This window comes from Sabethes cyaneus, chromosome 2 (assembly GCF_943734655.1).
Source record: "Sabethes cyaneus chromosome 2, idSabCyanKW18_F2, whole genome shotgun sequence".
Taxonomy (NCBI): Eukaryota; Metazoa; Arthropoda; class Insecta; order Diptera; family Culicidae; genus Sabethes; species Sabethes cyaneus.
In genome coordinates, this window is record NC_071354.1 from 95,644,665 (window position 1) to 95,671,137 (window position 26,473).

Consider the following 26,473-nt stretch of genomic DNA (forward strand, 5'->3'; position numbering starts at 1 on the left):
AGTTTAATGATACGCAAGCGATGCAAGTGATTTGTTTTGTATTTTATCTCACGCTTTCATAAGGGTGTTTCACGTTTCACTTATAGTCAGTGATGCCTTCTATTTTATTTAAATTAAAATTAAAACTATGTACGCAAATGATTAAAAGGGCATTGGGTATAATTTCGAAGAATTCGAAAATTTTGGCTTAAAGTGGAACAGGTTCAAAGAGTTTTTTATGATTGGATGACAGGGGATTTTTTGGGAAAAATATCAGTACAGAACGTGCATGTTGTGCACATGCTGGTTGTGCTATGCAAGCTGTGCATAAGAAAATCATCAAATTCGAATCGAATCAGGAATGTTGGTACCGCTGCTCACAGTGACAACAGCGTGTATTGGGCGATGTTAGTCACAGTCCCAGATCTCATCGATAAATAAAAATATCGATATTTTAACATTAATTACGATGCAGGCATTTTTCAAAATTGTCGTAAAAGTTTGAGCCGATTGGTAGCAGTTCTATGAAATTTTATACACGTGCATAGTTGATGGACTATGATGGATAATGATGGAACAAAAACCATATTTTAAAACGTAGATATCTTCTATTTTCCCATAAAACTCCAATTATTTCCAAGCCTAGTTCAAACATTCACAACTATCTTTATAGTATTGCCGATTGCGACGAAAAATTTACCATCATAAGTACGCAACCACTTGTAAAAGTGTTATTTTAGATAGAACCACTTCGGTGTCTTTGGCGAGCTTATTGGAGTTTGCATATTCGCTATGACGGACGCATACCTTGTTGGGGTGCACGGAAAGATCTGAAGTAGCAAATTTATATATTTTTGGACCGAAGTAAGTGTAAACTCGATTATCTGAACAATCTTTGGCAAAATTAAACTAAACTTGCCATTGTGTAGTACATTTTTATTGTACCGGGATGATAAATCTAAGCATGCTGTCGTTAATTGTAAGCGGTTGGTACCATACCCTAGTAACAATTTGGGTTTTATCACACTCTTATGATGACCACTCTAATTTAAGACGAAAAATAAGCTTAAAGACCACCATAAGAGAACAATAAAACCCACATTGTTGCTTGAGCATTCAGTCCAGATTTGAACCCCTTGAGATAATTTCATTTCTATAATGACAAAATATCGATTTCTTATCAAAATCACTTAAACCGAGCAAAAAAAACTAACTTAAACAGAGCCAAAAAAAAAGATCAACAATTCATAAAGGAATATTTGAGGAATTGTCAATTTGATCCCAAATAGATTACAACAGGTCGTCAAGAATGTAGATGGTCCTACAAGGTGGTAGTTAAGCGAGAAAGGACATTTTTTTATTATAATCACTTTAACAGCTTAAGTCATTCGGGACTTCTGCGGGGTTGGGATTTGAACCCGGGTCCTCGGCGTGAGAGGCGTGAATGCTAACCTCTACGCCGGGATTGACCCCTGGGAAAGGACATTTATTTCAACTAATAGTTAACTGTCCGAATACTTTATGGACTATATGGACTCTATCTTCAAAACGGAACGTTTCCCCCCTAATTATTGTTTTAGTTAAACATTGTTTTAAAAAATATACTAACTTGATGAACGTTTCTTATAGTATTTTTTCTCAGCTTTCCGATGGAGGTCTTGAAATTAAAATTGGTTGGGGGGATCATGGCGAAACGGCGATGTTTTGATAAAATCCATTATGGCGACCAAATCCAAGAGGCCGCCAAAATTTTTTTTACTCCATTTAAAAGCCCTGCTCTATTTCTTTACAGAACCGGGCCATTTGTTAGTTGTTTAATGGCAAATTTATGAAATATCACATGATATAGATTTCAAGGTTTGCACCAAATTCAAGTTTTCTTAAAACTGTTAGGCCCCTTGGCGAACGAGGGGTCCACTATTTCGAGGTATTAAAAGTGTAATTCTTATTTTTTAACCATTTTTAACCAATTAAGCCCAAAAGTTCGAATATTTGAAAACCTCGTGCCAGTAGTGGCCCCGTTTCAGCCAGAATTACTCATGTGTTACCATTATTTGCAAAAATGCTGCGCAAAATTATTAAAAGAAAATTTTATGTGCTGCTGTCCGAATATTTTTTTGGTTGACTGTATAGCAACATTTAGGGTGCTGGATGGGTTCGTCTATGGCGGGTCTTCGTCTACTTTCCAGATATATAGACAAAAACCAGCATTATAATCAATTTTGATGCAAATTACATTCAAACTAACCTGGTATTAATATTTATGGATTATCTCTTCGCTTTCGAGGAAAAGATTATGTTAGAAAATTACAATTTTCCACTGTTTGTTCCAAAAACAGAAGTCCTCTTGGTTTTTCTACCAGTTTTGAGTATGATTAAGAGCATCTGCTGATCGCTTCGTGTCACTACCTGAAATTTTGAGCTGTGAATGATTCAAACTATTTCCACTTTTTTACAGTAGTTGGGTAGCTCTTGCACACGGCTCAAAGAATACATGCATAAATAGGTGTAAAAAATGCTGCCTGTCCATGATAAACGAAAGAAATCTCGCTTATGACGAAGTGCAGTTTTCGTATGACGAACTCCCGCTGCAGCATGAAAAATTGTTCCACTGATAAATTCAGAAATATTTTTTTCTGGCTAAATGGTGTAAGTTTGAGAAAGCTCACATTGCCCTGCTGGCTCACTCTATGCTCTCAGGGTCGTAGCGTGTTCGGGGAACTCAGCACTTTCGAATACTTACCGTCACGAACCAACTGAAGCGGACAACGAAAGAGAGTTTAGTAGAGAAAAGGGTCGGCTCTTTAAAACTAAAAGAAATTATTCATCTTAACCATTTATTTATCCGGGATTAGGGTCACGATGCGGTACCGATCAGGAACACGACACGTTGGGACCCATCGATGACATGCAGAACGACGAGACGGAGAGAGGTTACATACCTTGACCAGGTTACGGTCAAACTGCGGGTTTCCGAAGCGATGACAGACCAGACGATATGACTCGGTGTACGTTCTTGCCTTCGAGACCCTTTAGAGATGATAATCCACTCGATAATGCCTGGCAATCCAGAACAGGAAATAGGTAAAGTTGCTTGCCTTCTCGGGGAACTCGTCCGTAGGAGCGTCAATTTCTATTTGACAGAATCGCCAGTCACCCACCGCTTCTATATTTTAAACTTCAGCACTGCACTAACTTTTTCGAGGTATATACTCCTTGCCTAATTAGCAAACTCGATCTTAAATCGCGGGTTTACTTGTAACTGCGTTTGATCTTCGTTTAAAAGTCAGGCTTCAACATATTCCGACATTGTTAGCTGTTAGATTCAAAGTTTAGCTCTTGTCTGCTGTCTAGTTCGAGCTCGACTGATCTCGAACGGTTTCTGCCCTTTCCCCTCGGCGAAACTTTTCATCCTCCAAGCAAAGCAAAGCAAAGCAAAGCCTTGGTGCTACATTTCGCTACCGAAACTTGACCTTCTGTTTTATACGACAGACTTCGCAACCAGCTGTTAGACTGCACGGCCACCCAGTAAACCATTTGGTTTGTATATCTCGATTGCAACTGAGCTATACGAAATCATATCTGAACGAAAAAGTTATATTTCACGCCATATAAGAACATATATGTACCAAAGTGGAGCCGATATACGTGCGAAAATTTTGACAATTATTTGTAATTCTATTTTGCGTAGTTTTAATAACACGCAACTAAATACTCCTGAATATATGATTAAGATATAATCAAATATTGCAATCGTCTATACTGCTTTATAATTCACAGTCATGAATTGTATATGAAGACACGCACGACTGAAAAACAACTCATTGTTCACTTCGATTTGACATACTCTAATCATTATACAATTCCAATGTGAAATTGACATGTAAACGATTTAATATGAACTTTCTATTACGATTTTATGTTATCTGGGCAGTTGCTACGATCCTATTGACTCTAACAGTTCGAGTTTCGAACATACGACGACTGGCTTATTAGGTCAGCGTCATACCTCGAAACCAACTGGGAGGCTATTGGTGACTTTTCATCCTCCATCTCCCTCTAATGTCCGACGATCTCCTCTCTCCCTTTTCTTAACCGGATGCTCATCATGCTAGCGACAACAATCCCCTTATTTCGGCAGTTCGCTAAATCGGTTAAACTTCCAGGGTTATGCAGGGTCCACGGGGGTTAGTTAGGCGGTTCAATTTTAGTGCGGACCATTTTGCTGTCTTTTGTCGTTGCGGTTTTTCCGGTACATCTCATATTTCTGGTTTTTGTAACCGTTTATAAGTCGTGGCGGCCCTCTAGACGGTATCACGGCTCCGTATGAAGCACGTTCAAGACCCCAACGTCTGCTCTGCACGTTCCGGGGTGGGCTCGTAAGGCCACTTTTAAGTCTAGGTGTCAACCATCGGCTTATAAACGGCAACAATACATGCTTTTTTACGCAAATTATCGTAGCTTAATTAACGGATGTTGTTCTATGTTAGTAGATATTAGTGAATACTTAAACCTATTAATATTTTTTGAAACGATGGTTCCGACACCTCAATGGCGAAGGAGAAGGAGGCGGAACGGAAATTAACCTAGGAGCGCCCATGGAAGATACTAATGTCCTAGCACCTGATCTCCAAGAAGTCAAACGAGAAACCAGGCTGCTGAAGACCAATAAAGCCGCTGGGAAGGACCGCCTACCGGCAGAGCTTTATAAACATGGCGGAGAAACGCTAGCAAAGGCTCTACACTGGGTTATTTCGAGGATTGGGAGGAGGAAAAGCTACCGCAGGAATGGATGAAAGGAGTGGTTTGTACCATCTACAAAAAGGGTGATCGGCTAGACTGCTGCAACTATCGTGGTATTACGCTGGTAAACGCCGCCTTCAAGGTACTCTCCCAGATCCTGTTACGCCGGCTGTCACCGATAGCACAAGGTTTCGTAGGGAATTATTAGGCGGGTTTCATGGGGGTTAGCGCAACTACGGACCAAATTATTACTACTATCCGGCAGATCTTGCAGAAATGTCGGGAGTACAACGTGCCCACGCATCACATCTTTATTGATTTCAAAGCAGCATACGATACAGTCGATCGAGACAAGCTATGGCAGATAATGCACGAACACGGTTTTCAAAACCGGACGGTAGGGGAAAGTAATGAAATTTTTTTGGGAATGGAGGGGAAAGAGTGGAAAGGAAGGAGGGGGGGGGGTAATAGGTAGCTACACTTCACAAGTTGTCGTTGTGACTCCTACCTTTTGTCCAATGCTGGAAGGTGTATGGGTCGAGCCAAGCTATAATCAGAGATTATAACCGGATTTAAACTCACAACACCCGCCAGGGCGTGCGGCTCGCTGGTACCCGTGTACCTTTGAACCATAGAGGCACTGGACAAAAGAAGACTGCGCAACCCCCCTTATTAATGTAGCGACGTATCTAGTTTTGGGTTATTTTTAGACACACTAATTGTGCCTCTTTCTCCTTCTACTGTAGAAACCATCGACCGAGAAGATGTAATCTAACTTGTTTTTACTTTCAGGACAATGATACTATGCAGGCCCTTACGACTTGCAAGGTACTGCACGTGACACTGTTCGTCTGTTAGCGTGTTAACCGCGATTCTCAGCGCGGGTTTTCGGAGAAATAATCCGTTCCTATGAAATTGACCAACCTCGTGTTTTTAGTCTTTGACCTTGAAATGCGCTCAGGCTCAGGCATCTATATATAAGAGGCTTGTTTGTAGCCAAAACCAGGTCACTGACAAGACGTCATAAAACGCTTATCGGTAATTAAAAACAGGCCCCTGACAGGACGTCATGTTTTCGTAGCAATGAGTTCTATTCTCAGTCACCTCACTGGTCGACTGCTGGACTACTCGATTGCTCAACTGATTGACTAGACTGCTCGACTGGACTGGTCCATTAGACTGCTCGATTTGATTGCTCGATTGGACTGCTCTGTTAGCCGTACTTAATTAACTGGGGATATTCGGTCTGCCTTTATGGGCTGAAAGCACAACTCTATAGAGCAGCACGGGTTCCTCTGATGCTGCCCTTTGAAGTCTCATGCTATTGGGGATAGACGACGCAACAAAATCTGGGAGAGCACCTTGTAGGCGGCGTTGACTAACGTGATGCCGCGGTAATTACAGCAATCTAGCCAGTCGCCCTTTTTGTAGATGGGACCGACTACACCTTTTATACACTCCTCCGGTAGTTTCTCTTCCTTCCAAATCCTTGAAATTATCCAATGAGGTACCGTTGCTAGCGGTTCTTAGCCATTTTTTTAGAGTTCTGTCGGGAGTCGGTTTCTTCTGGCGGCTCTATTATTCTTCAGCAGACGAATTTCTCGCCGGATCTCTTCGAGATTGGGAGCCGGCACACTGTTGTGGTTTGTAGGCACTTCTAGGTAAACTTTCATTGTGTCTCTTTCTGCTATATCGCCATTAAGGTGCACATCAAAAAACTGCTTCCACCTGTCGACAACCTCGCGCTTGTTTGTGATTAGATCCCCTCCCTCGTCCCTACACATGCCTGGTTTAGGTGTGTAGCCCTTACGTGTTTGGTTCACCTTCTCATAAAGCTTTCGCGTATCATTAGCTCGGAACAGTCGTTCCAGCTCCTCCTCTATCCTCCTTCTGGCACTTTTTCCTCTTCAGGATCATGGTCAACTCATTCCGCGCTCGTCGATACATGGCCAAATTCTCTCTTGTGGATATGTTTAGATAGTTTTTCCAAGCACTGGTTTACTCTCTTTCGCTTGTTGGGATTCCCCGTCAAACCAATCATTTCCCCAGCAAACATTTTCGTACGTATATCAAAGTAACAAAGTACCGATATATACTGTGGACCCCCGTTCGTTTGATCATTTTTAATCTGAACACTATTTAATTTGAACCCCGTTGGTTTGCACAACGTGCAAATTAAAAATGGTTCAAATGTCATTCTCAACATGACATCATTTGTTTATGCAGACAATGCACATAAACACGATTTGTTTGTACTGACCTAGCGTGTTTAATCGGTTTCACATTTCGTTTTCCTAACGATTAAGATAGAAATCCGATCGGAAAATGCAATATTCGCACTTGCAACTGCCAACTAAAATAAACCACCAAAACAATAACAAAGAGCAGGGCGGCCAGTTCACACAGGTTTCAGCATATTTCGGGTTACCAGTTGTTCAAATTAAAAAGTAACCCCGTTAGTTTGCATGAGGAATCGTTCAAACGAACGGGGGTCCACTGTATCTAGAAAAATCGCATTCGATGCACGAAACCAGCATATGCGTACTGTTTTGGAGGCGATATACGTACTGTAAATTATATGAAAATAATTCACATTCATAAGTATTTGTTTACTATGAAATCCGACTCAACATGATTAGTTCCATAGTGCTATACAATTCTGTGACGAAAATCGTATGTGAATCAATTACTATAATTTTGTACGAATAAATGTAAACTAGGGTGCGCTTTATTAAGCTTTATGTACGATTTCGAGTTTGTTTAGCGATATTTAAGATGATTTTCACACATTATTATACGATTTGTGGTTTGCTGGGTCGTGCACTCGAGGTTTCCTCACCTAGCACCGCGATTGCGGCCTCGTTGACGGCCGAGCGCATCATACTCCATCCGTTTTCGAGGATCTAACGCACACGTAGTTTTCGGTAACTGACGAGTTGTTTAATTGCCGAATGTTTAACCGAGGAGGGCGGCCTTGTAGCGAGGTATAGTTTTAAGCGATAGTATTGAGCGTACATGTACTGCTACTAGGTAATGATCCGAGTCGATATCCGCACTCCGTAGAGAGCGTACGTTGGTGATTTTCGAGAAAAACAGGCCCTCGATGAGAATATGGTCGATGAGAATTTGGTTCGAGGTTCGTTGGTCAGGTGGCTTTGTGGATATCGTTGTGGGGAAAGAAAGTGCTTCTGATCACCAAGGCTCGGGTTGATGCATCACTGACCGTTATCGTTCCTGTAGGTGTGCAAACTATGGGGCCGATCACCGGTCTATACATTGCTTCCCTGTCGACCTGGGCCTTCATATCCCCGATGGCGATCTTGATGTCCCGTGGTGAGCAGCCGTCGTACGTTGCCTCCAGCTGTGCATAGAATGCTTCCTTCTCATCTTCGGGTCTACCTTCGTGTGGACAGTGCACGTTTATGATGGTGTAGTTGAAGAAATAGCCTTTCTCAACACGCACATTCTCTCGTTGATCGCTTTCCAGTCCATTACGCGGTCCTGCATTTTGCCCAACACTACGAAGCCTATTCTCAGCTCGGTGGTCGCTCCACCGCTCTAGAAAATTTGGGCTTTGCCACCACGGATTCTCCACACCTTCTCGCCTTTGCGACATATCTCGTGCAGTGCCACGATACCAAACTTTCGGGGTTCTAACTGATCGAGCAGCACCCTGTCGCCACCAACGAAATTAAGCGATCTGTAGTTCCAGGTACCAAGTCTCCAGTCCATGTCCTTATTGCGTCGCTTTTCGCGCTGTGTGTATCATTATTAAGTGTACTATTAGCCGGTTTGTAGGTCCCAACACTTACTCATCCACTAAGCCTGCTATCTACTCACCTTACCACACGCACAACCCATCACTTTTTCACCAAACCAGTTGTGCATCTGCTTTCATTATGAAAATACTTTAATGCAGAATCAATAAAGTCAAGAACCTAACATACAGACAGATAACAGCCGTTGAATACTACATGAATATTCAGTATGTTAAGTCACAACTTCGCCAACGTGAGTAGCGTCAAATTTCTCAAAAGTAAATGATAGAAAAATCAGCATTATAGAGTAAAATATAGTTTCTTTATTAATTATTTTGCTTATTTTTTCCAAAGCTCTCCTTCTCATACTATCAATGGAATATGCTTATTCATAGCATCACTTGTTTCAATTTCTAGCTAGAATGCATATTCGCTACAGATGAAATTGTTGTTTTTTTTTCAATGATCTGTTATATTCAATGTTCAACACTTAATCTAACAGCACTAGTTGATTCCATAATGTTCTCTCGCATGCATTCATCCGATCAGGGGTAATTTCTACTTAGCACAGAATGATAAGTGCAACGATACCATGTAGTGTCTTTCCTCTATTCGCATTCTCGAAACTATTCGTAATTGCTTACTATCGATACAGCCACACTGTACAGTTTATTTTAGTTCACAAATCGTTGTGAACGGTAAACAAAACAAGTTAAATAATATCAACTAATACGATTGAAGCTCGTCTAATTTCGTCTTTTTTACTCAGTACGCATTTTGACGAACGCTCAAAGTATAAACAGTCCAAAGTACGTTCGAGGTCTATGTCATCCAACTGAAAAGTTGCCTATTTGTCTTTGAATTGTGATAGATTTTTAGCATTACTTGCCTTATGAGTTTCCACCAGAAAATAGAGTTGTGTAACCAGCACCGTAACCACAGTTCAATACTAGGAAAATTAGGGAGAGCCTCATATATGCATACGTAGATTATCAATATTCAAATTCTGTTTGAATAACCTAAATTACATTTTGAATTAGCTGAAAAACGTTAATCTCGTAACAAAATTTACATTAAAGTGCATGTCGTAAAGGAACTCAAACTCTGGAAAATGAATTATTTCTAATAATTTGCTTGGAGAGCAGAGTATCTCTCTGTCAAATAATGTTAGGTCCTTATGTAATGCTAACTAACCCTTTTAAAAACTATTAGTTGCCAGGTTTGATACATCGCAAATAATATTAAAATATATGAAAAACGTTTCATGTCAATTATATGAAGCCCACTCAACCAAATTTACTGATACCAATGGTTCCTGAGAGGCCCAACATAAGGCCCTATTATGTAAGACACGTCGAGCAACCAGACTCGGCTCAATTACTGTCGAGTGTCGAGTACGAGAAAACGGACAGTATTGTGGTCAATGCACAACCAAAACAAAGCAAACTCAGGCGCCACTTATTGACAGTTGAGTCACTAGCTTTACAGCGGTCGACTCAGTCGAGTTACTCGACAAAATCGTGTCGCGTGTGACTTATGTAATACCGAAAGTTGAGCAATCGAGCAAAGTGATACTCGACGTGACTTGCAGAACAGGGCCTATATTCTCGGGTAAGCGCAGCATCCTGGCGACTGGAGTCGCCCACTGCTGGTTACGAAGCTAGGTGTAATGCTATAGAGTTAATATAGGGTGATAGCCTTGATAGTTAATTAGCGTACGGTGGTAGCTTCAATCATTGACTGTGTTGCGTTAAATACAATGCTTGCAGCCAGCGTCACTAAATTAGTAGTATCTGACACGCTAGTGGTGACCTCAGGTTCGACACCTGTTGGCAACATGTTTAATACTGTAGTTGATTGTGATAAAGTCGAGGTTGTGGGTATTGGTATATTACTAGTAGTCTCAGGAGATACAGTCGATGTGCTAGACTGAAGAATCGCTGTGGACAAAGAGGATAGTAGAATAGTCGCTACAGTCGTAGTACTAGAGGTAGTACTAACACTTATGTTATTAATCGGCGGCTGGTTAGATCGCGGAGGAACAAACGGATATTGGGGACAGGGGTTGGGCAGTTGTGGTCCTAACATAGATTCAAAGACGTACCCCACCAGAGAACCAGCGGTCAAACCTATGTTATAAGACAGGGTCATCATATTTCCAGTAACTTCTTTTAAAGTGGCGGACACCTTATCTGGTGCGAGCATCATCGGTAAACTACCAGCTAATCCGTTCGTTATTCCGAGAGCAGCGGTGAACACGAACGCAGATGCTTCTCCGGCAATCACAGGCTGATCACGCGGAGAACAGCAAAGTAGAATGAGCGGAACAAGCAGAGCACGCAATCCGGACATGAGAATCAGCTGTCTTCGTGACCAACTGTACGGAACCGCTGCCAGCAGCTTTCCCGCTACATCGGACGTGTTGAACGTAAACATCAACAGGACCGGCATCCAAGTTCCCAAGTTACAAGAAATGATTTCCGATTCAATACCTGGGTATAGAGATAGTGTTACACAATATGCCAGCGCTATGCAGGCCATATACGGGTATATTGCATGAGCGACTTTCCAACGTGATTCTACTCCACCTAGAAATATGATAATAATTGGATGTTTTGATTTATATCAAACCGTTAGAGATACAACTTACTTCGAAAACTTCCAAATCGACCAGAGCTGCAAATGTCTGGGGTCATCACGTGTTCAACTTTAAACGCAACGTTAGGTACATCGTGTGATGCGGTTGCCTGAGTTGGTGATGTAATTGGACGATTTGTAGAATTGCTGTTGGTTGTTACACTAGTTGTAGTAGATGTGAGACTGTTGATGTTTGTCTCCAGCACACTTTCACCACCGCTGGGATTCGACAACTCGTATACGGGATTACTGAAATAAGGTATAAATATAAAGCATGATAATAAACCCATACTTAAAGTTTGCCTACCTGAAACTCAACGTTGTTGAGCCTGGTGGAATATGAACAGGAGGGCTCGATTCTAAGGCCAGAACCCCGTAGCGCGCATTCGACAGATCGCCTTCTATTGTGTCACTCTAAAATATAATAAAATACATACTCTGCGTTGGATTTAAAAACAGGACAGCCTTACCAGAGTATGCTCATCATCTGGCCGCAGTACAATTTTGGCACAGGCTTTCATATGATATCGGACAAATGGCGAATGAGTAGTTATTGAGTGCAATACATAGCTGAATGCTATGTAAACAGTCGACGTCAAGAAAAATATTGCTGTGGACGCACGATCACTTTTGATCAGCAGCTTTGTCACTACGCGATTCGAAGACACCAGAAATCCAGCAATACCTAGATATAACGAGATGGTCCCATGATCCATTGAAAATATAGTACAAATAAACACTTAATAAACTTACTTTCTCCGGCCATCACCGCCTGAGTGTACTGCTTTGGAAGCATACTAGCGAATCCATAGAAGCTGGATTGCTGAATTGTACAACCCATCGCGACTAAGGAAACTGCGGCAAGATTTACGGAATATGCGGTTTTGGCTGTGAACATATGCCATGCCACTTCGCAGAGTGCTACAAAAACTAATGTGGTGAATGATACCGCATACCCTGGTGAGTGGGAAGTACAATGATTATTTTCTGGTCAACGTTAATTCTTCATGATCCATTTAGAATAGGTGTGGTCACTTACCAAATGCAACACGCACACGAAACGGTGCTAGTGATAAGAATACGTTGTTTAGGAGAACAGTGCACAGAGCTACGATAATGTACGTCATAGACATATCCAAAGCTACTGATTGTCCTGGAAATCGCGACTGCCAATAATCCGCTGCAATGATGAAGCTACAATTGAAAAGAAAAAAAGCTTGATTATGGGCCCTATTCTGCAAGTCGAGTTGAACTATTCGACTGTTACTGTCGAGTCGACTGAAATGTAAAAAAATACTTGAATTATAGACTTCGAGCAATCTTTCTTCGCTGAGCGGTCGACTCAATCGAGTTACTCGAGAAAATAGTGGCGTGCTCATCTTGGGAGCAATCGACTGTAGTGATCTCTTGGAAATCTCTTGGTCGTTTCGTTCACCAAATACAACGCTGAGCTACGCAAAGCCAAAAGGAAATCAAGGGTTAAATTTTGCGAAAGCATTCAAACTCTGCCAGAGGCTGTTCCCACCGCGCCTGCAGAAAGCGATGTCTACAGCAATGGGCAATTAAAAAGAGAGGATGGGAGTCTCACTGTTACCACCAGAGAAACTCTGGAAGTTCTAATGTTCTTCACTGCCTCGACAGTAACCATTGGATAAAACATAGGGCTGATGAAGAAAGTTACGAATAACTATATCCGCAATGAGTTTTTGAACAACTTTGCATAGAAATCAACATGCATACCAACACAGTAAACCTACGGAAACCGCACGGCACTGCTTAGTGACGTTAATTGAGAAATCGCTCAAATATCATGTGACGGCACTTTGTGCTTTTCTTGATATAGAAGCCGCTTTCGATAACACGTCCTTCGCATCAATTAATACGGCTCTCTGTCAAAAGGGAATCGACCACACTACAATGAGCTGGATGCAAGCAATGCTCTCGAGTAGAGAAATTACCGCATCATTGGGAGATACGTTGTTCACGTTTTCGGTGATCAAAGGATGTTCACAACAGGTGGCCGACGCACTCCTTCACAAGCTATCACAGTTTGGTTATGAAACAATTGCTTATGCCGACAACGTTGTACTTATCGTCAGAGGAAAGTTCGAGGCAGTATAACTGTCAAGTTGGTTGCGAGGAGCTCGAAACACTACCAGTTTATGATACTCACAAAAAGTGCTTGATGTAAACCCCTCCAAAACAGTTCTTAATAACCGAAACGGTTACACTTTTTGTACACATTTACCAGCATGCAATACCATGTCAGACTCTTAACCAATTCCATCGCTCTGTACTATTTCTGTATCGACAGTGCCTGTCTCTTGTAAGTATCGAGACTAACCCGAATACGTACATGATAATAAGGAAACATTTTCATACGTCAGGTGACCATTCATACAAAATGTCGTGTAGCAATAACATGCATTTGCCGCTTTTTGTCAGGGGGCTGGCAAGCGGTCATGTTTTCTAAGCCAGCATATCCATCACAACATAACATTTATTTTTCACAACAAACACAACAAACAAGTATTTTCAAATATCGTTCCTGCCACTTTCTATCTTTCCGATCTGATGCTTCTGCCAATACAGTTTCTAAATAACTGCTCGAACGAACCACGACGATCAAAACAAAAAAACAGCAATGCAGAATGTTTGTTTTGGGCCGTATTCAATACGGACCGCGATATGCGCGTTGCTGACAGTTGCAGTTGAAAGGGATAGGGTTGCCAGTCCCCTGCTTTTTGCTTACAGTTGCAGTTGGAATAGTATGGAGAAGTGTCGACCAACATTAGAAAAGGGCGGAGAAGCCAACTGTCAAATAGACCGAGCGAGGGTTAGTTTTTGCTGGAGCAGCATAGGAAAATGAACTCCCAAACGGTACAGTTGAAGCGCACTTCCCGTACGCGGATATCAAATTGACCTAAGTTTGTTTGTCGTAAAGAATCTTTGGAAGTTAGGACAAAGAGACACAAACATCAAATTTGACTCGGTTTAATCACCATACGAAAACAGCTTCAATTTGCTGGGGGACGAGGTGGCTTCATTACTTTTTCTGATGAACTTCGCTGAGCACTGACAGGGGGCTTCGTAGCCGCAAGGTTACCGAGTCTGCTTGGACAAGCGAGTGGTCGTGGGTTCGAATCTTAGTAGGATCAGACCTTTCGATGTCAAGTGACTTTAGCATGGCTTTATTCTCAGGCCCCTCATTTCCCTTCCCTCATGCTGAATCTTATAAGACCCCCATAAAAGCACTCTTGGCAAAAAGTCACTCTTATAGTTAAATGTATTGGTCAACCTCGCCAGGGATGGCTGTAATTAGAGACTGTACTAGCATTGAGGAGTAAGGTGGGTAAAGTAGATCGGCCTGCAGGCAAAGCCGAGTCGTTTGGCACATTATGTAACGACACATTCCAAAGCAGCAAGGCTTAGTTTCATCGATGTTTTCCTAACCCTCTAACGGGTAATACCGTCTGTAGAAGGTCTTCGCTTTTGGAGCTCCAGAGCCCCATACGAAATTTGTCTTGAATTGATAATATGAGAAATATGTTCAGAACAGATTTCCTGACATGTTGATACTATTTTCACAACATTCTGACCATGCGTTCAACAGTTATCATCTTTCAAAAACAAGAATTCCAAAAAATTCCGAAAAAAACTATGGTGCGAATACAGGCCAACTTCGATATAACGTACCCTCGTTATTACGTACCCTCGATAGAACGTCACTCGATATAACGTACGAGGTAAACCTCGATATAACGTACATTTTTTAAGTGTTGCAAATTTCTTCAGAAACTGTATTTAAAGTTTCATTCGCAATCATTTAAATACCCTGTCAATTTCACAGATTCATAATGGTCATTTAGTGCCTCGGTAAATGTTCCTGAGTTCCAATTAGGGTATTTCACAGCACAGTAGTGCTGAGTTGCAAAAACGCGATCATTGGCTATTACGTAAGAAATGCGTAATTTTTAAAGGTTAATGTCTTTGGAGAAGTTTATTATTGAAATATGGCGCATCGTATTACACTATTAGTGTGACCGTGAATCTACCTATTAGGGTGATACAAATTTTTATTTTTTTCAAATACGTCAAAAATTCTTTTTTTCATCAGAGAAGTTGTAGAACACACCAAAATTAACAACTTTGCTGAATAAAGTAACTATCTGTCTCATACCGTTTGCGAAATATAATGATTTCTTTGAAAAGAGTTAGTATACAGGACTGTGTACAGGAAAAATCACGAAAAAGGTAGCTACACCCTTCTAGTTGGATTATATTATTATTATTTATTAAATGTAGTTAGACAGTAACAAAATAAAGTAATATAAGCTATATTTTTGAGTTCTTTTTGTATGCTGCGATATAACGTACAATTCGATATAACGTACAACTTGAAAATCAAAATGTACGTTATATCGAAGTTCCCCTGTATTCCCTTTTTTGCGTTTGAAGGAAAAGGACATCTAGAACAAAATGTTCGATCTCAAATTTTTCCTATGAGTAATTAACATGCTTTTTTTTTCAATTTTGTGATATATTTGAACTGAAAAAATTGGCATGAAAAACTAAAAGAAATTGGACTATTTCGTATCTAGCGGTCCTGCTTATCAATATTTTCCCATGAAAATCAACGATCGAGCTTCTTTTGAGTGTACTTTCATGATAAAGTAATCATATACTTGATCGCATCATTTTTACGATGTTGCCCGTTAGAGGGTTAACACTTTATACTCCTCATTTAAAAAAAAGAGGAAAGGAACCATTGGAAATCATGTCAATATTTTTGAACAGTCAATTGAAGATAGAATTAACAAAAGGGCGAATGTCGCAAGCGTAAACAAAACGAGTGAGGGTTGATTTTTCTATGCTGGTCCAGCAAAAAATAACTCTCACTCGTTTTGTTTACATTTGCGACATTCGCCCTTTTGTTAATTCTATCTAGAATTGTGTTGTATACAGCCAGGGATTGTCCACTAAGATTTTTAACATTTTTCTCTAATCATCACCAAGCGCGAGGCCCTACTAAAGCGCGCACGGGTTTGCCGGCTCTGATTGTACTATTTAATCTTTCTAATACCAACTGTATAATTATTTAACGAAGGTCTTCAGATATTCTTTATAAACAACCATATAGCAAAAATTAAACTTGCCAGATAAACGTTAGTTGAACAAAAATTTGGCCATTGGTAAATGAAAAACAAACTAGCCTGAGCAGATCTTTAGCGTGCATGTTATGGAGTTGTGAGCTTTCCGGTATGAATTCAGTATGAAGAGTAAGTCCTAGGAAATTATAGTTTCGATTTGTTATGAACAGTAATAGTCAGAAGTCTCTGGGACCCGCGGCTTTCATGGGGAGATATAATTTGGTGGTACCATGTCTACACCTGTGCACCACACTTTTTCAAAAGTCTTTCGGAGCAATATCAACAAAATTCAAAATATTCCAAAGACATTTCATACGATATCAAGAATTTTTGCAAAGTTTTTTAAAGCATAATACTTCATAAAATAAATTCAAATTACATCGAATTGAAACATTAATTTTTTCCTGATTTTAAGATTTTTAAGAAAATTTCATAAATTCTACAATAAAATTTAATACCTATGTGACAATTTTATTTTCCAATCAATTACAATCTAGCTTACTTTTCCATTACCATCCCGACCTGCGTAGTCAACAAATTAGCCGATACACAATTGTAATCGGATTGTACAACATAAACTTTAACTAAACCAAAGCCACCAAATAAATTAATGCCCCACTGCTGCGACACGTTGTACAGCAGAACCAAACAAACGTATTTTCCAAAATTTTACTAAGCATAGATTTTGGCACGCACCCCTACGTTTTAATTTAACCATTTTCCTTGATTACTACCGTGCCAAAAAAATCTAAATAGAAATATATACATAGACCATTGAGCATCACACCTGTTATAGGGCAGCACAAACCCGACGCCGGCTGTCATCAGGGCGAAAAACACTAACTTTCTCCGATCCTTTGGTGGGCCGCCACCGTCCATCTCTAGACCGTCAGCCGTGTCGAACGCTCTTCTTCCTTCCAACGGTTCGTATGAGGTGTTACCTCCATTCTCCGGAGTTTCCATCCTAATAATAATTCTGGGACAATCCTCGAGGCTAATCCAGAAATCTATTCACTCTAGTGGATAATAAACGCTCGACTGGGCCGAGTGCTGTGCTTGCTACTAGTTTTCTAACAGATTCTAACTTGCGTGAAATTCGTGGCACTAATTTTCTATTTTGCACAAAATCGATAATCGGTATTCGCCTAGCCTGCCCGATTTACACTGGTATCATACCAAGTGTAGTTCGTTTTAGTGGAATACAATCGCACCATTGCAACTAATTTTTATTCTTTCAATTTTATTATGCGAATATATCGCGAAATCTATACTAGCTGTTCTTCAGAGAAATATCACTTAAAAGCTTCCTGTAAACAGCAAAAATTATTCGCGACGCGCACCATCCGTATTTATTCGCAACGAATGTATCGCCGAACAGAAAAATATGACATAAAACGTGACTCTGTGCGCATGTAGCATTCTCCGGCTTTTCCTCCGCTCCTATTGTACCCGTGGTTTGAGAAGGAAAACTCAGGAAAAAAGGAGATTAAGAAACAAAAACAGAGAGGAAAATAGCTTGTTTATGATGTGCTACTGGTAGCCGTTAATAACTCATTCATCCTAATAGAAATGTTTGTATGTGACGGATTACAGAGTTAGTTGTAAGAAATAATTAAAAATATCAGACAAACGAAGAAGGATAATCGAAAGCCTATTTTCCTTCAGCAATTTGTGGTATTCAAGTTTTCATGATTTCGAAATATTTAAATCTTGGCTCATATGACATAGAGAAAAGCAGCAGGCAAAAATATCCACATAGCTCTCTCTCCCTGGATCATATGTCTTCCTGGTTCTTCCTTCTATCCCAAAATGTCACAGCTGAATTGCAATTTTTTGAATTGCAGTGTGCTCGAGCCGGTTATGACACATCGGGGGACCGCGTACATCCAAGGTCAGTCTTCTCGTCTGCTCCGAGCATTGATGTACATACATAATATATTATATAGCCATATCGAATTTTATTTTACACTGGCCAGGGCTGTCTTGCTGCTTGTACAACTCCGATTTTACTTATTCAACTGTACCGTCTCAATCTAGCAAAAACGAGCACCCTTTGTGCACCAACGGGCATGAAAGTGCCAAAGATCAATACTTAATTTAGCCTTAATTTAATGTAGATATAAATTAGGTCCACAAATATCTTATATAAAACTTTTTCGAATTTTGCTAGGCTGATGCGGTTCACTTAAATTAGTAAAATCGGAACACAAGGAGCAGAATATCACTGAGGCTAACATAAGTAACCCCTGAAAATTCAATTTAATTTTACAAGAATGTTTTATATTTTTCATTTTAGTTTTATTTCAAAAATTCTGCAGCAGTTTATGAAATCCGAAATATTTTGATGTGTAACACTATTCCTTTTCGATTAGTCTACAGGCATGTTAACCAATTTTCTCCCAGCGTTGCGAAAAAGCGAAGCACCCTTCTATCGACTCCAGAGAAGCACTGGTTTGAGATATAGGTTGTCCTCGGCTGGAAAAGGTGATACCGGTAAAAGCGAAAACGTCAATGACCGTATTTCTAGATTCAAATCCAATGTTTTAACCTCTCCGGAACGACAAAACTGCACACCACCTTCCCACACCCCCTGCAAGCCAAAGCGTTTGCATTTTTTCAGCGTACTGTCGCGGGACATAGGGACAAAATAAAAAATACATCTCTGCGGTTTTTTCTTAGTTGATCTAAAACAAAACTTTCCTGAAAGTTTCAGCTTTTTATCTCTACTGGAAAAAGTGTGGGGCTTAATGGGTTAAAGGCATTTCATTTTTTTAAAGAAATAAAGATGCGTCCATGCGATGGACTCGCATCACGTTTTATTTTAGAGACGCATTTCTTTGTCAAAACCCCCTTTTATTACAAGTAAAAACAAAAACCATACGTCTCCATTGTATTCTCGACACTTATTAAAACTTAGAGTTTCTTTAGGCTGCTCCATGGAAACATAAAAAGTGAATGTTTTCAATGTTTTTGCGATAATAAAAAAAATTTGGGGTTCAGTCCAAAAGTTTTGTCTGAAAACCTCATTAAAATACTTTCCATTTGTTATTAACATCATCATGAACCGATTTAGGTTCAATGGATCGAAAGATATGAATTTTTAAAGAACGAAAGGTGGAAAAAATGGTAACTTTTGGGACCACCCTGAAGAGAGAAACCTGAGTGCCAAAATACGGATACGGAAAAATATTGCTGATTGCAAGGAAGATTGTCCAACCAATAAGTGCGCAATCACTCATAAAAGTGACCTCTTCGGCGCACTTATTGCTTGGAATGTAACGAAAAAGGGCGCCGAAGATACCGAAACGATTTAATGAAGGATTGCGCTTTTATGAGCTATTTCGCACTTTGAATGGCAGAATTTTCCTTGCAATCAGCAATATACTGCAAAGGAATAAGTACACAAAATATAATTGAATAAAATCGGAGCAATTTTGAATTTTGACATGTCTTTTTTCGTAATATTGCTGAGTTGACATGCATTAAGGCTAATGGTTGATATGAATAAAATGAGCCCTATGCGTAAAATTACGCTGAAATAATACACAATTGAAAAAAATGATTAATACAGTGGACCCCCGTTCGTTTGAACGATTCCTCATGCAAACTATAACGGGGTTACTTTTTAATTTGAACAACTGGTAACCCGAAATATGCTGAAACCTGTGTGAACTAGCCGCCCCGATCTTTGTTATTGTTTTGGTGGTTTGTTTTAGTTGGCAGTTGCAAGTGCGAATATTGCATTTTCCGATCGGATTTCTGTCTTAATCGTTAGGAAAACAAAATGTGAAACCGATGAAACACGCTAGGTCAGTACAAACGAATCGAACAAATGATGTCATGTTGAGAATGACATTTGAACCATTTTTAATTTGCACATCGTGCAAACCAACGGGGTTCAAATTAAAAAGTGTTCAGATTAAAAATGGTCAAACGAACAGGGGTCCACGGTAATAACAATATCTTTTGTTCATTTATCCCGCATTTTGCACCTTACTGGACACCGCAGTCTAAAAGTGCGACTGGCACAAAAAGTGCGACGATGCGAATACTGTGAGTGAGAAAGGGAAAGAGTGACAACTGCAATGTTGCTGTTTTGTTTTGTCATATACATTGGCATTAGAGAAAATAATCTGGATTAATCCAGGTACAGCTGCAAAGCACAATAAATTATTTTGAAGCAATTTATTTTTCTCAAATTTGCCTACTTTCCAAATATATCTACCAAAAATTTTTGGATGGGTAGGTAAAATCGTAAACCATCACTGTATAGTAAAAAAATGAGTTTCATTCAAATGACATTGACATTCAAATCATTTGCTGGATTTCAGCGAAAAACTTTATTGCTGTTTATCAACCAGCAAACCGCTTTGGTAATACCCGATAAAAAATCCCCCCTACTTTTCCTCCGATTTAGTAGGTTCGCGTCGGCTGAATCGCCTGATTTTGGACCCGACGAATCGGCCGATTGTTGCAACGACGCTTATGGGAGTTTAACAGGGCGATCTACCGATTCGTCGGTATGTTTAATCGATCGGCTAAAACCGACTAAATTGGCTGTTTAGTCGGGTGATGAAATAGAGGTGTCTGATGGAACCAAACGAAATAGGTTGATTAATCGGGAGATAAAATTTGTCAATATACCGACGAAATAGGTGGATTAATTGGTGTATGTAGTTAACTTGCCTACCAAAGCCGATCAAATCGGTGGAGGAATCAGATGACGAAATACGTAAATCATACGAAATAGGTGGATTAATCGATGGAGAAAATTTTGTAACCTACGGAACCAGACGAAATAGGTCGATTATTCGGGACATAAAATTTATCAATACAGACAAAATAGGTGTTGATCCAGCATTATATTGAAGTCTATAGAACCAAACCTAATTCTAATAAAAAATGCTCCTAATAATGCCCTGAAAGTGGCCCTCTTCAACAACTCCTCCTGCCTCAGGAATAGAGATGCCCACCGTGCGGGATCGCTCGACCAGTTTAAAAGCGACTTTCGACTTCTGAGAATTGGCGACCAGCGGCCCAAGACCGAGTTGAACGAAGAAGACTGCTTGAAATAGCACGAGCGACGTCGGCGCAATGACAACCTGTAACAATCAGAAGGTAATTAATTGGAATCGAAAAAAGCTGTTCATTGAAGAAATTTCTCTCTTCGGAACATACACGAACACTTATATTGACTCCTATAGTTTAATTTCACTAACCTGCTTATCCTTCATGAAGCCAATCGATCAATTTCCTCCGCAGAACCGATCCGTTCCCATCGTGACTAAGGAGATGAACTTGTCGTAGAACCTTTTCGATTCCATGCCTCATTGACGGCGACGCAGATCCGGACGGAGTTCCTTTAAGGAAGATATAAACCGATTCAAGAGCAGCTTGTTACTGGACCTAACCTCCATCTCCGTTGTGTGGCTCCACAATCCGACAGGAAAAAATAGTCGCACGATAATTTTTAGTGCGAAATTCCAACTAAAATAGCGATAAGTTACTAATTCAATGCAGCTGTCTTTTTATGTAAAGGATACTTACCTAGCTATTCAAATAAAGAACAAGTAAATTAGAAGTAAACTGGCCTTGTTAAAAAATCAATCAGACTTAGCTGTCAAAAGATCATTCTGTACAGAGTAAACCGATCATCATCTGATTTAATCGTTACCCGACAGTAACAGATTAAATATACCAATGCGTCGGGTGACGGAGACAACCTCCTAACGTGATCCGACGAAGTCGGTTGATTAATAGGTTGATTTCTTCGGCATCCTATTTCGTCGGTAGATGCGCAAAACAGCATCTGTCAAAATTTTCTATTGTTTTTCTATAGTTTTTGCTAAAAAAAAGTTTAGATCAAATAGTATTGAGTTTCTGGCATCCTTTCTTACTTGTTGACAAATTTGTCGAAGAATTTAGTCGACTTTGTCGACGTTGCGCTTTCCTTTGACGCATTGACGTATTTATATTTATGTAGCCTTCTAAAAGTTTACAAGCATTTGGAGTTTCTGCAAGAGCAAGTGAAATAGCAAGCAATATCCACAAGTTTTTTGAAAAGCTCGATCAAACAGGAGGCAACTGGATCTATGATAGAAGAGTAGCTTTAGAACCTGCAAATCAAAACAAATAGTTGAATGACTCATTCGTTTTTCCTGTTTTTCAAAGAAGAGGTTTAGTGCTAGAAAATATTAAAATTGTTGTGTTTTAATCCTCTAAATTAAGAAAAAATGTCTTTAAACACAGCACATGCTAATAATGGAGTGCTGATCCACGCTGGAGAAGGGTAAGAAACAAAATTTAAATTGCTACTCGAAATTTTCTGTATTGCGTTTTATGTTGAAATGGTTGAAATAAGCATTTTTGAACTGTAGAATAGTTTGTTGAACAAAGAAAATTATTTTAGTAATAGTAATAATATCAGAGTTTCTATTTTCATGTAACGAAATATGTGTTTGCACTTGTAATAAACTATTGAGAATTATACGCGAGATAGTTTTTTAATATTAACTGCGGTATTATTGACTTGATTTAACATGAACTGTCATTATTTGCATTCCAGCATTCTAATATTTTGTGACAAAGTGACGATCGAGTTTTCTGGTCAGGATAATGCGGTTTTCAAAGGTACCAAGCAAGGTCGTGTCTATCTTACCACACACCGGATGATATTCAACAACAAACATGCGAGCGACGATATGCAATCATTTAGCTTTCCTTTTGTCACTCTAAACGATGTAAGTAATACCATATCGAAATAGAATGAGATTTTATTTCTACAGTTAATTTTAAGTGAATACAATTTACCGTATATTTTGTTTAATTTTAGGTTCAACTTGAGCAACCTGTTTTTGGAGCTAACTACATTAAAGGCAAGGTTCGGGCTCAGGAAAATGGTAATTGGACTGGAGAAGCTAAATTTAAGCTGGTGTTTAAGAACGGAGGAGCTATTGACTTTGGACAGGTAGATATCATAACGCAGCTGATAACACGTACAAGTTCGTTTTAACTTTTCGTACTTGATAGGCGATGCTAAGAGCAGCGGCAATTGCTCAACGCAACGCAGGTACGGCTCCTCCTCCACCATACACACCACCAGGAGGCGGATGGTATGCTGCACCACCACCGGCTTACACTCCAAATCCTTACAATTATGGATGGGTTCCAAGTGCGACCGTTTTTCCTGATCAACCAGCACCAAATTCAATCTATATGCACGACAGTCCACCGCCATATCCTGGCATTATTGCTAATAATCCACAACCGTATCCATACCAAGGCTATCCCCAACAGAACGGTTATTCGTATCCGCCACAGCAACCTGGTTACCAGGCACAAAATGGAGCGCAAGGTTATGGTCCACCGCAGCAATCGGGCTATCCGGCACAGGGTTATGGTTTTGTTAATTTGCCACCAGTTTCGGATGGTACTAACGGAGCTGTGGGTTTCAACCAGCAGCAGAGATCAGCAAGTACGTTTCCATCTATGTTTTATACCTTGTCATGAAATTCTTTGATTTCAGACTCGAAAGAAGCTGAGGCAGCTCAGAGCGCCTATTATGATCCAAATAATCCACAAACCGCCTATGTGCCACCGCAAGCATACTATGTAAGTTTTATCTAAATCTATGCATTGGGGTTATCAAGTTTCAAAGCTTTGAAATCATGTTTAGCTAGTTTAAAATATTGTACGTACATTGAATGTCATGCCACTAACTTATTATGATACTTGTTGATTAGCGTAGAATTTATGTGAAGCTTAAATTAATGTTGACTAAATCATGACATGACAGACTTTAAGCCAGGGCTGATTTTTTGCGTCAATGATGCTTTTTTGTTTTCGTCTAAAACCGTTTTTCAGATTTTCACCTTGATGACCCTACTATGAACTATCTAGAAGCAATAAATATTGATTATTTTTTATTATCCAGGAACCACCACCAAGTTACAGTTCTTTGAATAAAAAGGAGCAGTAAATGGAAAGAACCAATTTTTATCGAAACTATTATAATAGAGTTATTTTTCATTCCTGCACGCTACTGGTTATAAATTGTTGGTAATATATTGCAGTTTAAATCTAAATATGTATCTAAATAAATTAGCTATATGATTTAAAATAAAATAAATTTTCTATGCTGTTCGTGAGCAATCTTTTGTTTTGAGCATAAAACTGAAATCTTTTGTTCAGGGGTATGAAACGGGGAAGGCAAATGAGGAGCGTCCAATATAGCTCTAGCTATCCCAAGCCCCTACCTAGCGCCTCCACGTGGCCATACCCGGTAATGCTCTATTGAGTAGCCAAGCTAGGAGGTGTGATACTGTGTGGTTCCCGGCTGCCTGATCTCATAATCAAGGTTTTGGGCAGACGGTGGAGCCACACGATCTGGTAAGCATAATATAAGTTATTTTAATTATTTTTTTCGTTTTAGCTTATGAAGCATTTACTGCTTTATAGTGAAAACTTTGGCCAATACGAGTGTTAATACTGCACATGGATATTGGATACCAGAAGAAAAATTAAATTAATTATTAGAAGCATTTATGGAAACTAAAAGGACGCTACTCTATTCCATTCGAAGGACTGCTGGTGAGATTGTTCTATTTTTACCCATATATAACACATTTCATGAATAAACTAGAATCGGGAAGAGGGAGGGACCATCAGAGCACTTGTTTGAAGTGGTGGGCCTAGGGAGAGTGAAACAGTCAACTTTCTAGGGTTAATCTTGGCCCGATTAACAACACATCGTGGATAATGAGCGGGCTCTTCTCCCCACCTGCTGGAGTCAGTCTGCATTAAGACGGTTTATTCAACGATTGACTCAAGTGACTTAGCCCTTGGAAGGAGATTCTCTAAATCCCTGGTACGTGTAAGTGATGTTGCTTATCGACCAATTCCCTTTTGGCCCTTCATACAAGAGTTGGGAAGCATGACCAATCGTTGAATATGTTCAACTCTTTCTGACATGATAGGCTCATTGCTATGAACGGATGTTCTGCTAAGGCAGGTGGTAGTACCATATATTCATATTCATAAAACTGAAATCTTTTGTTCAGTGAACAATGACGCGTGCTTGAACCTTAAATGAATTTGCGTGTTAGTTAAAACTGCTCAAAATTGCCGCAAAGCGTACAAACTCAGATTTAGAATAGTTTTTCAACCAAAAAATTGGAAGAAGGAACACAAAACTGTGCTATTTGTCACAACGAATAATTGAATTATTGGTAGCAAGTATCCAAAATTGATTAAATTTTTTACTCAAAATTAGAGTTTGTACATTTAAGGGGCATTTTGAGTAGTTTTAACCTGAGAGTTTAAGCTAATTCCAGCCTATTTACAAGTAAACTTATGCAAGAGTGTTAACTCTGACAACCACTTGCAAGGTATTCATTAGTGAGTTGCAAAAAAATCAGAGGTTAAATATTTTTTTGTAATCTTTTATTGTGCTTTGCAAACAGACCTCATAGTACCTACGCTCTTAAACGATTCTATCTGTAAATAGGTCGGATTTAGTTGAAGCTGGGTTGAAACTACTCAAAATGCCCTTAAAGTGTACATTTTGAGTACTTTTTCAACCAAAAAATTGGTAGTAGGAACTTAAAAGTGCGTTATTTGTCATAGAGAATAATTCAATTATCGGTAGCAAGTATCCAAAATTGGTTGAAATTTTTACCCAAAGTTTGAGTTTGTACACTTTAACGGAAAACTAGCAGTCATTAACTTTTCGTCGGAAGCCCAATTTCGGAAGCAGTTTTTCGGCCCAAAAGCGGGATTCTAAAATTTATAAAATTGTAAATACTGCATTCTTCTTGCCAATCTGAAAACATCGAGTATATTTTCATAAACAGAACTTTTGTTTCAAACAAAAAAACTGCTTTTGCAATTGGCAGAAACGATGATGACTAATTTCACCTTAATAGCATTTTAAGAATACCCGCAGGTAACCAATAAGCATTTCCAATGCAATTTAAATGCAAGCCAGTAAGCATTTAAGTTATCTTAAATGCTATTTTGGCAAAATATGCGGCTACTTTACTGCTAGCCCTCTTATAGTGCTGACAATGCTTATTTGCAGCTAGTTACCGACAAGAAGATTTTAAATAGAATTCTGGATGCCAATTTAGAACAGTTATGCAGTCAAATGGCTGATAAACAGCAACCTGCAGTATAAAACGCCAGGGATGCTAATAAACGATTTACTGC

General features: G+C 39.6%; 2 protein-coding genes across 3 annotated transcripts; one reads left to right on the forward strand and one right to left on the reverse strand.

The window, feature by feature from the left end:
- Positions 1–10,190: 10,190 nt before the first annotated feature.
- Positions 10,191–17,230, reverse strand: LOC128735719 (equilibrative nucleoside transporter 4). The gene is made up of 7 exons (XM_053830204.1): positions 17,055–17,230; positions 12,157–12,311; positions 11,871–12,074; positions 11,588–11,802; positions 11,425–11,531; positions 11,131–11,366; positions 10,191–11,068 (listed from the first exon to the last, which is right to left on the reverse strand). The coding sequence occupies exons 1-7, from the start codon at positions 17,228–17,230 to the stop codon at positions 10,191–10,193; spliced, it is 1,971 nt and encodes a 656-aa protein (XP_053686179.1).
- Positions 17,231–22,307: 5,077 nt separating this feature from the next.
- LOC128735051 (WW domain-binding protein 2) lies at positions 22,308–24,418 on the forward strand. 2 transcript variants are annotated; one of them, XM_053829520.1, is made up of 6 exons: positions 22,308–22,556; positions 22,833–23,007; positions 23,100–23,234; positions 23,297–23,741; positions 23,805–23,878; positions 24,201–24,418. In XM_053829520.1, the coding sequence occupies exons 1-6, from the start codon at positions 22,501–22,503 to the stop codon at positions 24,243–24,245; spliced, it is 930 nt and encodes a 309-aa protein (XP_053685495.1). In that variant the 5' UTR covers positions 22,308–22,500; the 3' UTR covers positions 24,246–24,418. The 2 variants fall into 2 exon arrangements, with proteins under 2 accessions (XP_053685495.1, XP_053685494.1); XM_053829519.1 differs by having other exon boundaries at positions 22,310–22,556; positions 23,793–23,878.
- The last annotated feature ends 2,055 nt before the right edge of the window (positions 24,419–26,473 follow it).

What these genes read in the sequence shown, in the direction of transcription:
- LOC128735719 (XM_053830204.1), bottom strand. Translation starts at nt 17,230, where the DNA reads ATGGAAACTCCGGAGAATGGAGGTAACACCTCATACGAACCGTTGGAA. An exon ending in GGCGGTGATGGCCGGAGAAA is followed by an intron (nt 11,803 to 11,870) that starts GTAAGTTTATTA and finishes CGTTATATCTAG; the next exon opens with GTATTGCTGGATTTCTGGTG. An exon ending in TCGATTTGGAAGTTTTCGAA is followed by an intron (nt 11,069 to 11,130) that starts GTAAGTTGTATC and finishes TCATATTTCTAG; the next exon opens with GTGGAGTAGAATCACGTTGG.
- LOC128735051 (XM_053829519.1), top strand. Translation starts at nt 22,501, where the DNA reads ATGTCTTTAAACACAGCACATGCTAATAATGGAGTGCTGATCCACGCT. An exon ending in CTTTTGTCACTCTAAACGAT is followed by an intron (nt 23,008 to 23,099) that starts GTAAGTAATACC and finishes GTTTAATTTTAG; the next exon opens with GTTCAACTTGAGCAACCTGT. An exon ending in GAGCTATTGACTTTGGACAG is followed by an intron (nt 23,235 to 23,296) that starts GTAGATATCATA and finishes CGTACTTGATAG; the next exon opens with GCGATGCTAAGAGCAGCGGC.